Here is a 13,177-nt window from a genome sequence, read left to right on the forward strand (position 1 = left end):
CAAGACCCACTCCTTTAATGCCCTTTTAGTTTTCCCAACATATTTGAGCCTACAGGGACACTGTATCATATAGACGACACGGGTTGTGTCGCAATTGATAAATGCTCTTATATCGTATTCAACATCCCCTGTACTGTTCTCAAACTTTTTAGTATGTTCAATAAATGGACAAAGTTTACATTTGCCACATCTGTAAGAACCATTGGGTACCCCCCTTTGTAACCAAGTATCATTATTAGCCCTATACTCACTACGTACCAATTTGTCCCTTAAATTGGGGGCTCTTTTAGCGGTAAGCAGTGGGCGTGGACCCACTACCTTTGCTATCTCGTCTGAGGCCGTCAAAATTGGCCAGAACGTAGATAACAATTCCCGCAGGCTCTCCCAATGGGTGCCGTAGCTGGTCACAAGCCGCATATGTCCCCCTCCCTCCGCACTGGACCTCCCCCCGCGAGTGGCCAAGAGATCCCCTCGATTCAAATTCCATGCACGCTTCAGGGCTCGCCGTAAAACAGAATGCGTGTATCCCCGCTCACGGAATCGCACGTACATATCTTTAGACTCTTTCCGAAAGTCATTATCACTTGAGCAGTTCCTCCGCAACCGGAGGAACTGCCCATAGGGGATGCCTCTTTTTAATGAGGGAGGATGATGACTGGAGGCATGGAGGAGGGCATTACCAGCTGAAGGTTTTCGAAAGGAAGTAGACACCACTTTATTTCCCTCCACTCTAAGACGTAGGTCCAAAAAAGAGATCTCATTACCAAATGAATATGTAAGTTTTATATTACGTTCATTAGAGTTGAGCGCTAAGATAAATGAATCCAGTTCATCGCTGGTGCCACTCCATGCCACCAGTACATCATCTATGTATCGAATCCAGAGGGCGACGTGCGCCCCAAAATCCGGGCTTGGAAATACATCACAACGCTCCCAAAAACCCAGATGTAGGCACGCATAAGCTGGGGCGCACGCCGCCCCCATGGATGTACCCCGCATTTGACGGAAATATCTGCCCCCAAAACTGAAGCAGTTCTGCGTCAGAATTAGTCGCATACATTCGACAAGGAACTCGTTATGGGCCCCCGCGGAGGGATATCTCTCGCGGAGGAAGAAGGACATTGCCCGGAGCCCGTCCTCATGCGGAATCGACGTGTACAAGGACTCAACGTCGATTCCCACAAGGAAGGACCCCGGGGGCAGCTCGAGACCAGCCAGGACACCTAGGACATCACGAGTGTCCTGAACATAGGAGGGCAGGGATTGAACAAGGGGACTCAATTTTTTGTCAATAAATTGTCCCATTCTTTGGGTGGGGCTACCAACCGAGGAAATAATGGGTCTTCCTGGAGGGTTGTGGGGAGACTTATGCAATTTAGGGAGAACATATATAGTAGGTATATTATATATATCAACTTTTAGATATTCCCATTCAGTTCTAGAGATATGATTAAGAAAAAGGCCATCATCAAGTAGATCGTTAACTCTATCCTTTATTAGGGGAAAGGGGTTGTCTCGCAGGGGCAGGTATGTATCTCTATCCCCGAGTTGCCTCTCTATCTCTTTAACATATGTTTCTTCATCAAGTACCACTATGTTACCTCCCTTGTCACTCGGCTTGATGATTATTTTAGGTGCACAGGTAAGTTCTTTTAGGGCGTCTATTTCATCCTTACTTAAATTTCTGTCTCCGGGAGAGGTTGTAAGGCGTATTTTCCACAATTCTTTTTCAATAGTATCCAAAAATACTTTAATATATTTGTTTTGGGACAGGGGGGGGCATATAACTAGATTTTACATGTAGCCCAGATGAGGGTGGTCTCACTACATTCTGCTCCTCAGGGTCCATTCCTAATGAAGAATTTTCCTCACTAGCTGTCATTATTTCTGTCTGATTTTCATCAAATAAGGCCTCCAATGCTGACAAAGTCTCTCTTTCATTTATGGTTAAACTCACATAATTCTCCTTGACCTGATCATCTGTGGAATTTGTATTACCATAAGTTATCCTAAGGAGTACTTTTCTCAAAAAATAAATAGATATCTTTATATATTTCAAAAACATCTCCTGAAGTTGTTGGTGAGAAAGACAGTCCTTTATTAAGCAGGGTGATGTGTCTATCCTGTAGTTCAAAAGTCGATAGATTAACCACATTTTGATTCCCTGAGACATTTAAATTGTTGCCTTCCTTGCTGTCTCGCTTCTCGTCAAACGTCTGTCCATTTCTTTCCCCAGTTCTATCTGAACTTCTTCCATTTCCTCCATGTCTCTCTGTTCTCTCCTCGTCCTGTACCTCTCTCTGCTGCTTTCTCCCCTCCCTCCTCCTCTTCCTCCCCTTCCTCTTCTGTTTTTTCGTCTGCTCACTCTGTCTTGATCTAAAAAAGTAACTGACTTTTTTCCACTAATTCCTGACCCCTCTGAAACATCTGTATCAAAGCTGGATGCCTCTAAACTACTCTGTCCATCTGACCCAGTTCTTTTTCGTCGTTTATTTCTTTTCTTCTCTAGTCTTTTAGTGGGGTTGAGGGCCTCATCTAAGTCCCAACGTGCTAAGTCTCTTTGGAACTTCTGCTGTTTTTGTTTTTTAATGGCTGCTTGCATATTTTCAACTTGTTTCTTTAAGCTATCATTGAAGGAGGGAAACTGGCTGTGTGCACTAAGACTCTCCAATGCCGCTGCACTATGCATAACCTCCTCTGTTACCTCCTTCAATTGCTCTCTCTCTTCCTCAGCCATCATTTTCAAGATTTCAATACCCCTTTCTAATGCACTTTTTTTTCCACTTCTCAATAAATCTGGGGGTCAAGAGATTGGATGCTGGAATAATGCGTTCCAAAATGCGTGTATATACAGTCTGGCGCATGGTACACATGCATGTATGCACCTCACACCCACATGCTAACTGGATTCTACTGACCACCAAAATCACCAGAGATGCTATAACAGGGAACTTAAAGAGGACCTTTATACTAAATATAAATATCCGTCAGCCTGCAAGTAAAATAAAGTTATATTTACCTGAGAAGCCTTGTCCCGCGATGCTGTCCTGAAGTCCCTGCATCAGCCGACTTCCGGTGCCTGGCCCCGCCTCCTCTCTCCACAGAGAAAAACGCCAAGCTATTTACTTCAGTTTTCTGTTTTACACAAGACAATAAGACCAAGAACATTTATATTTTGCTTTTCTCCTAGCGGGCTTAAAGCTCCAGAACTGCAGCCACTACGGCATGCTCTACAGGCAGGAGCAGTGTTAGGGAGTCTTGCCCAAGTTCTCCTCACTGAATAGGTGCTGGCTTACTGAACAGGAAGACACGAGATTGCTGTGTCAGAGGCACAGCCCTTAACCAGTACTTTTCATTAAATTAACTTATTTTAGTATACAGTAACAGTGTCATAATAAAGTCAAGCACCTGTCAGTGAAGACAGAAAATGCTAACAATGATCTAGACAGCAGAGTTATAAAAACATCGAGTCCTATTGTACTTGTATAAGTTCCCTATGGAATAAAATCAGCAATGAAGTATTTTTGCATTGTTCAGACGGTGAATTGGAACTAAGGTTTTCCAACAAAAAATCACAGTAAACAAGTACAAGTCAATTTACTTTGAAAGATAAAGTATTTTTGACTGTAGAACTTTTTGATGTATATTAGCCATGCTGGTACATTTTCTTATTGTCGCGGTCATAGAAGCTCACATTAGCTTGTTTTCTCACCAATAAAATGCCTTTAAACTACCAGCAATGCTTGCCCACTGATATTATTATTTAGTATTTATGTGGTGCTGACATCTTCTGCAGTGCTGTACAGAGTATATAGTTTTGTCTCTAACTGTCCCTCAAAGGGACACACAGTCTAATCCATAGTCATATGTAGACTAGGGTCAATTTAGGGGAAAGCCAATATACTTATCAGTATGTTTTTGTGATGTGGGAGGAAACCGGAGTCCAAGGAGGAAACCTGTACAAAATATGGGGAGAACATAAAACCTATGTGCAGATAGTGCCCTGGCTGGGGTTCAAACCAGGGACCTAGTTCTGCAAGGAGAGAGTGCTATCCACTACGCCACTATCCTGCCCACTGTTCTGAAGGATCATACACTAGAGCACATTTGGAATTACTTTGCTTACTATAAGGTTCACCTGTATGTATTTATCATAATCAGCAGCTCGCTGATTATGATAAATACATACAGGTGAACCTTCCATAGATGTCTTACAGCCTGATCATTTTTTTGCTCATTTAGTTTTGGACTTAAGTCAGCTTTATTTTTTAATGAAGAATCCTAGTAGCACTTTATGCATTATGCTTTCAGTATATGTTATGTAATGTTTATGTAGTTACAAGGGAGTGCACACAATGTCCTGAGAATTGCCCTTGATCGGGACCATAGAGCTCTGGGTAACTGTGTTTTATGATGCGCAGAAAATCAGCCACCAAGTGTTATGCTTTGACAGTCTGTTAAACGTGTTCACCAGTGTATCCTAAGTGATAGTTTGGCACATTCCACAGAAAGCTAAACTAGCTTTTCCAGGTCTGAACACAATGTACTGGTTTTTGAAATATAAAATCAAAGTTTCTAACATTTCTGAACACTTGAAACCATCAGAGACTGTAAAACTGGTATGACACGCTTCAACACAACAGCTGATTTTCCTTCACTGCTGGGGATGGAGGTTGCAAAGCTTTGCACAACAAGGTGTTGCTGAATGCCCCGAGGATCTGAGACTACTTCAGCCTCAGTGCAGCCTACGTCCAATGAATTCATACATAAAAAATGGCAAACCATGACTGTGTAAATGACTTGTAACGTAAGCTGTGATTGTTATAAAGAAATCCAATTTTCTTCAAGAGCCGCTGAAGTGGAACTTTTAGCAGCTTGTTAGAGAATATGATAAATTTCCAAATTCTCCCAGAAATAATGTATTCCGATGAAAATTATGTATTACTGTTTTTCATAGTGTAATAAAACTTCTATTTCGCCTAGAGTCAATTTCCCCCTACGTGTTTATTTATAGCTAGTGTAAAACTCCTTCACAAAAAAGGGAAATTGCAACGCATAAGAAAAAGGCGAGCCTTAATATTGATCATCCGAAATACGATGAAGAGGCCATATCAAGAGAATTGAAAATTAAGTTTGATTCATCCTTTTCATTTTCAGAACATAAATCTGTCTTATCAGGATCTTGGGGACCCTTACCAGCAAAATAACTTTTACCGTATTCTTCGACGACTGATAAGGGTAGAAAGGCTGTGGCTGGTTGACAACTCATTGAAAGACTTGAGTGCCATTCGATTGCCAAGGTAGGTAGGCAAGAGACACTAGATAAGTGATCTGCAGACACTGAGAGGACTAGCTTCTGACCAATCTACTTTAATTTATCAGCTGAACATAATTAACGTGAACAGAGAGCACATGCACACTAGTACACTTCACTGTTATGCAATTATGAATTCTAACAGCAGTAACATAAGTGCACCGGAATCGGCTGTGGTGTACCCTGTATTCCTAGTCAAATGAGAGGCTAATGAGTGTGTAGTCCTTCAAAGTCCTTTAAAGTAATAAGATTTAGCAAAAATGGTTATTTAAGAATAAGATGTACATGCAGTAATAGGGCCTGATGAAGGGCTGACGATAATTGGAGAACATCCTTCAAAATATTTTTGGAGTTATCTTGTCTATTATCTGGCAAGGGTTTGCAATCAAGTATGAATGGTTGTAAAATCATAGCGAAATGTGGGTTGTGCAACTGCAATCACATGCTCATGTCCAGGTCTCTGCTCTAAAAGATACACAACAACATAATAACCTTTAAACAAAAACATGTATTTGTTACAGCTGATATAAATCCTAAAATAAATCTGCACAGTTTTTACTTCCATGATTCATGGAAGCAGACATATTGTTTACAGCCTGTGCTTTCAAATGGGCTTATCTGCCATAGTCAGTCATGTGACACAGGGGAGGATCAAATTACAACTTGTGATTAGATACAAAATGAGGGGAAATTAAACAGGCTAAACTCTCTAAATATATACAGGGTGCATTTCTCTATGTTTTCCTTTTGTCCTGAGCAAGAGTTTAGGTCCATTTTAAAATTCATTCAGTGCAGATTTACATTGGTAAGAGCTGTGTGCTTAGTTAGTTACAACGAGGTACTTGTAGCCCTCCAGTTGTCTGGTGCGATTACTGTTGGTGTTGGTGCAAAGTTATCCAACACCTCACTGTCCTAAGGGGCCCATACACTAAACGATTTTCCCGCCGATATACAGCAGATTTGATCACTGTGATCGAATCTGCTGTAAAATCGTTGCGCAAATGCTGACCGAATGATCGTTTTCCATCCGAAATCCATCGTTCCCGTTGATCCGTCCGTGTGAAAGATTTCTATCGATTGCCGGCGTGTCGAGAGTGCATCGATAGTGGCGTTCGAATGTCCGACGACCGACGCTAGCTGCAATACATTACCTGCTCCACCGGTGCGTGTCCCCACTGTCACCGCTGTTCCTTCTCCGCTGGGCTCTGGCAGGCTTCACTTCTTCCTGCCCGGACAGGAAGTTTAAACAGTAGAGCGCCCTCTACTGTTTAAAACTTCCCCCGGCAGGAAGTAAAGTGAAGCTGGAGCCGAGCACAGAGAAGAAGACAGCGGAGACCGGGGGGACTCACGCCGGCTGGATCAGGTAATGTATGCGGGGGGGGGGGGGGGGGCAAGGCAGCGGCAGCTCCACAGATTTTGAATCGGTTTCATAGTGAAATTGATTCACAATCTGTTTGCAGTAAAGGCAGCCATATGATCCCTCTCTGATTAGAATCGATTAGAGAGGGATCTATCTGTTGGTCGATCTGTTGGTGAATCGACTAGTGTATGGCCACCTTAACCACTTGCCGACCGCCCACAGCCGTTGGGCGGCAGCAAGGGCTGGGCCCAAACGACCGCAATATGGCCATCGGCGGTGGCGGGCGTGGTTATGCAGCAATCGCGTCATGCGTGGCGCGATCAGTCGCCGGCAACTGGCTCCGCCTCCGTTGCGCAATAACCCACCGGCTGTTCGGATGCACCGGCGGGTTACTAGCTGCCCGATTGCCGCTACGAAGTGTATAATACACTTTGTAATGGATACAAAGTGTATTATACAGGCTGCCTCCTGCCCTGGTGGTACCAGTGATCGAGGGACCACCAGGGCAGGCTGCAGCCCCTCAGGTAAGCACCTAAGCAAACTGATCTGTCCCCCCCTTCCCTCTGATCGCCCACAGCACCCCTCAGACCCCCTCCCCGCCCACCCACCAGACCCCTGTTTGCACCCACTCACCCCCCTAATCACCCATTGTCACAGGAGCCCTAGTGGCTGACCGCACTTAGCCTTCTAAACAGTGCCAGTGCACGGATCGTGCAAACTCTGGTCGCAGTCAATGCGCAGGAACCGTTAAGAATTAGCCGCAGACAACTCAGAAGGGAGCCTGTGAGACACGGGTAATTACAACGTACACACGATTCCACGGTATCTGCCACCACCACTGGTATGGGCCAGTGGACCCGATTTACTGACTGACTAGTCCTGCGAATAAAACAGTTAAACACACGGTATTCTGTCTAGCCAACAACAAACAAACAGTAGCGTATCTTCAGAGACCCGGGATCAGTTCTGTGTGTGCTGATAAGCAGGGTAGCGGACAGTGAATGACTTGGAGAAAGTCGTTTATTCACGCAATATAAATAATTTATATATACAGACAATTATTAAAATCAACAATTATTAAAACAGTAATAGCCAGTATAAAAAGTAAAAGAAGGGAGAAAAATACTTAGTTCCTGGAAAGATGTCCTTTTTTGTGGGAAAAATCAGAGTTCTGGGTTTCAATCAATGTTCAGAGTTCAGACCAGGTGGATGCCAGCATATCCTCAAGCTGGCCCCGATGAGTTCAAGATGTTTTCAGGGTGGAGGACTCTGAGTTTGGGTCCTCTGCCATTCTTATGCCCCTGATTCAGTAGGAGGGAGTGAGGGCGGGGAGCCACACACCCCCTTAGAAGATGAGATGAGCCCTCCCCTTGTCCTGGGGACCAGAAATCATATCTACCCATATGTGGGCTCTATCTCACAGAACCGTACAGGTCAGGGCAGATTTATTAACATTTTCAGGTCTGTCTCGATTTACCCAGCGCCCTGATACCAGACATGAGGGGTGGGACCCCTGTGGTATCATCAGGGCACTTTCAAACTGCCTAACTGGCAGTCCTTACCGCAGAATGTTCTGAAACTTCCTCAGAACCAGCATCGGGACTCATGCTACACTTCCCCCACGTTTGGCGAAGCTCCCATCTCAGGAACCCCAGAAATATGACAGATCTGGGAAGTTATGGATTATGCTATGAGACTCAGGTTATTCAGGATGTGTTCTAGCTGCTAACAGCTGACTTCCCTTTGATATTTACCAGAGAGCAAGGTGTCAAGACCTCCCGAGGATTCGTAGCCTGCCTGGCTGCACCTAGGCATCCTGATCACCTTTGGTTAATTAACATCTACATGAGATCAGCTAGGTGTCACCTGGTTCCCAGAACAGAAAGGGGAATTGTGCCTTCCACAGGAATATGTCCAAGCTAATTAACACCTCCCCCCCAGGCTTTCACTTCAGCTAAGACAGATCCCCCAGCTGTTCCTAGGCAGAGGGATACTACACATCAAATCTTGGTTCTATTGATCTAAAGCGCAATCGATGCAGGGAATCGAGTGCGATCGTTCTTTTCTTCACAGGCGGTTCCAGGACGCGCCTGCGGCCCCGCAACCGTCTGTGACAGCCCTCCCCCTTGTCTGCGGCTTAGCCACACATCCGCAAGATGTGTGGCTGCGCCGCTAACCTGGCTGACGGGCCTCGAGTTGCCGGTACGGCGGGAAAACCTATTGGAGCCTGTGGCTCGGTTCCCCGGGACCGGTCGCGGTCTGCTACCCTCAGGGTTGACCCGACATGGACCGTTCTGGACAGGGCATTTGCGCCACTGCAGTCGGACGTGGTGTCTGCCGGGACTGCTGACAATGGGCAGTGGGTTGGTTAGGTCAACAGCCAGCCCACGCAGGGTTCCCCTGCTAAGTGGCTGTGGACCTAAGGGAACCCCGCGGGAATCCCTGGACCTTCCCAGCTCCTGACAGACGGCACATGCCCTGCAGTAGTTTGCTACATCCCTGTTCATCCGGGGCCAATAAAACTGGTTCCGAATACCGGCAAGTGTCTTGCGGACACCCGAGTGCCCTGTCAGAGGATTACCATGTGCGGATTTCAGCACATGTCCCCTGAACGCACTCGGGACCACAAGCCATTTGGTATTCGCGTGGGATCTACCTGTAGGGGGCTGTACAGACTCACTGTACAGTCTCCCACCTTCCCAGTACACCTTGAAAGCGGCCCCGTCTGCGAGGGGCTCAGCGGCTTGCTGCCTGAGCATCTCCAGGCTTGGGTCGCTTTGTAATGCTGCTGTGAGTACAGCGCTGTCAGTTTCAGCCAACTGGCTCATGTCACACGAGGCCAGCGGCTGAAAGGTCTCATCCCTGCGGTCAGAGGAGGGGGAGGAGGCCGGAACCCCCTCCACCTGTTCTGAGCTCGGGTTCTGAGCAGTGCAGCTGCGCGGTACTGCTAGCACAGGTACACTGTCAGAATGGCACAGACGGACATTACTCAAATCATCATTGCATGCAGTAATGACATTGACAGGTATAGACATTTTTTCATTACAGACAGGTTGTACAGGAAACTCAGGTACAGTTACGGCATCATCACAACAGACAGTCTGTACCTCAAACTCAGGTGCCTTTGAAGCAGGCACTATTGAACCTGGTACCCTTGAACTGGGCACATTCAACCCACCTCCCCCTGGTGCTCCCCCAAGTGTATAAAGTACCTGGTGGGGGGTGGAGAGTCCGTCTCCTTCTGTGAGCGACAAGGCGGTCGTGGCAGGTTCATAGTAGGACACAAGCTTGCCCAAATCAGTCCCCAGCAACACAGGGACTGGGAGATCCTTCATAACCCCCAACAACCCTTTCTTGGATTCCTCCTACTCCCCAATCCAGCTTCACTCTTGCGTGGGCTATGTGAAACAGGGTGCCCTCTACTCCAGTAAGGGCAAGGGATCGGCTGGAGCTGATGCTCTCCTTTGGCACAAGGTGTGAGTGAACTAACGTGATGTCAGCTCCGATGTCTCGAAATCCGGTGACAACTTTGCCGTTCACTCTAACAAGTTGCTGCTGGTTGGTTCGGTCGCGGATTTCCTTTCCGCGGGCAAACAGGACAAAATCTGATGATCCAGGCTGTGGTTCGCTGGCGGGTTGCCTCTGCTGTGGATGAGGTACAGGTGATGCAGATGATCCAGGTGCTGGTGGTGTCTGTCTCCGCTCCGGACAGTCGAATTTCATGTGTCCGGGCTGGCGGCAGTAGTGACAGGTGACCTCTCCAGGGGCTGCAGGCCTGGGTGCAGAAGCTGTGCTGGATGGCCTCTGTGGCTGACGGCTCACAGGGGCAGGAGGGTCTGCCGAGGTATTGGGCTGACCTCCTCTCCAGCTGGATGGGACAGTTCTGCGGGTATCAGCCACCCGGGTAGTTGCAAAAGTCTCAGCAAGGTCTGCAGCGACAGTGGCTGAAGCCGGCCTGCGTTCTAACACAAACTGTCGTACATCAGCAGGGCAAATGTTCAGAAATTGTTCGAGGACTATCAAGTCCTCCAGGACGCCATAAGACCCTTTGGTGAGGCCTAGAGTCCACTGGCGGAGTGTGGTGAGCAAGCTGCTGATCACATCTCGGTACGAATCAGAAGACTTTTTCTGCCAGGCCCTGAACTTTTTCCGATAGGCTTCTGGCGTCAGCTGGTACTTAGTAATGATAGCGTCTTTTATAGCAGCATAATCATTATCCTTCTCCGCAGGCAATTCTGCGAAGGCATCAAGCGCTTTGTAGCGCAGCAAAGGTGTCAGATGTCTGGCCCACTGGTCTTGGGACAGACGATACTGACGGCACGCTTTTTCAAAAGACCGCAAAAACAAGTCAATGTCTGTGTCTTTCTCAATATTAGCAAATTTAAATTTTGCACTTACGGGTGCTGCAGCTCCTTCAGCAGGGAGGCTGGGCGGTGAACTCCGGCTGGCCTGTTGAACCTTTGCCATGTCGAGCTCATGCTGTCGTCTCTCCCGCGCCTCTGCAGATTGGCGCTCCCGTTCTCGCTCAGCGGCATCCCTCTCCGCGTGGCGTTCTGCAGCAGCAGCAGATTGGCGCTCCTCACGCATGTACTGCAGGTACTTGTCCAGGTCCGTCTCCATCAGCTGTCGTAATGCCTGCTGCATTATCGGATCAGTACAAACGGACAGTCCAGTACTGGCCAGTTCCGGGGCGAGTACTTTCAGAAACTCTGGGATTGGGGTCCACACTGACATTCTCCTGCGTAACTGTTGATGCAGGGCCCTCAGGATGCACAACCTCTGTACGGTCAGGAGTCTCAGTCTCTGGTTCCCCTTGCCTTGAGTCAGATGGGTCAGCGTCTACCTCAGCAGACACATCCAGCTCCTGCAGTTGCTGGGTATCCCATTGAAACAATTCCGTTACCAGGTCCCCTTGTTTCTTGTGGCCGACATCAATGCCTCTCTCTTGGCAAAGATTTTGCAGGTCCGCCAGGCACATTTTTTTGTAGTTCCCGGACATTTCCACGCCAAATAAAATAAAACTTTTGGGGAGGGGTACTGGCTACACAGTCTCTCTGTATATATAAAAAAATATATTGCCTTCCAGCTACACCAACGAATTAGTTCGTTTCTTGATAGCGCTAGCGCTATCTTAGATACTTTCAGCACAACACAGGTCCCAACCGCTGCCTAACACTGTCACAGGAGCCCTAGTGGCTGACCGCACTTAGCCTTCTAAACGGTGCCAGCGCACGGATCGTGCGAACTCTGGTCGCAGTCAATGCACAGGAACCGTTAAGAATTAGCCGCAGACAACTCAGAAGGGAGCCTGTGAGACACGGGTAATTACAACGTACACACGATTCCACGGTATCTGCCACCACCACTGGTATGGGCCAGTGGACCCGATTTACTGACTGACTAGTCCTGCGAATAAAACGGTTAAACACACGGTATTCTGTCTAGCCAACAACAAACAAACAGTAGCGTATCTTCAGAGACCCGGGATCAGTTCTGTGTGTGCTGATAAGCAGGGTAGCGGACAGTGAATGACTTGGAGAAAGTCGTTTATTCACGCAATATAAATAATTTATATATACAGACAATTATTAAAATCAACAATTATTAAAACAGTAATAGCCAGTATAAAAAATAAAAGAAGGGAGAAAAATACTTAGTTCCTGGAAAGATGTCCTTTTTTGTGGGAAAAATCAGAGTTCTGGGTTTCAATCAATGTTCAGAGTTCAGACCAGGTGGATGCCAGCATATCCTCAAGCTGGCACCGATGAGTTCAAGATGTTTTCAGGGTGGAGGACTCTGAGTTTGGGTCCTCTGCCATTCTTATGCCCCTGATTCAGTAGGAGGGTTTGAGGGCGGGGAGCCACACACCCCCTTAGAAGATGAGATGAGCCCTCCCCTTGTCCTGGGGACCAGAAATCATATCTACCCATATATGGGCTCTATCTCACAGAACCGTACAGGTCAGGGCAGATTTATTAACATTTTCAGGTCTGTCTCGATTTACCCAGCGCCCTGATACCAGACATGAGGGGTGGGACCCCTGTGGTATCATCAGGGCACTTTCAAACTGCCTAACTGGAAGTCCTTACCGCAGAATGTTCTGAAACTTCCTCAGAACCAGCATCGGGACTCATGCTACACTTCCCCCACGTTTGGCGAAGCTGCCATCTCAGGAACCCCAGAAATATGACAGATCTGGGAAGTTATGGATTATGCTATGAGACTCAGGTTATTCAGGATGTGTTCTAGCTGCTAACAGCTGACTTCCCTTTGATCTTTACCAGAGAGCAAGGTGTCAAGACCTCCCGAGGATTCGTAGCCTGCCTGGCTGCACCTAGGCATCCTGATCACCCTTTGGTTAATTAACATCTACATGAGATCAGCTAGGTGTCACCTGGTTCCCAGAACAGAAAGGGGAATTGTGCCTTCCACAGGAATATGTCCAAGCTAATTAACACCTCCCCCCCAGGCTTTCACTTCAACTAAGACAGATCCCCCAGCTG

At 47.1% G+C, this 13,177-nt stretch overlaps 1 protein-coding gene across 4 annotated transcripts in view; it reads left to right on the plus strand.

Annotated features, from left to right (window-relative positions):
- Positions 1–13,177, plus strand: part of LOC137570592 (protein tilB homolog) — a 98,259-nt gene that overhangs the window by 73,148 nt on the left and 11,934 nt on the right. For all 4 annotated transcript variants that reach the window (XM_068279290.1, XM_068279289.1, XM_068279292.1 and 1 more), the window contains one exon: positions 5,158–5,300. In XM_068279290.1, coding sequence (XP_068135391.1) covers positions 5,158–5,300 — 143 coding nt within the window. The remainder of the gene's footprint in view (positions 1–5,157; positions 5,301–13,177) is intronic.

Source organism: Hyperolius riggenbachi, chromosome 4 (assembly GCF_040937935.1).
Source record: "Hyperolius riggenbachi isolate aHypRig1 chromosome 4, aHypRig1.pri, whole genome shotgun sequence".
Classification (NCBI taxonomy): domain Eukaryota; kingdom Metazoa; phylum Chordata; class Amphibia; order Anura; family Hyperoliidae; genus Hyperolius; species Hyperolius riggenbachi.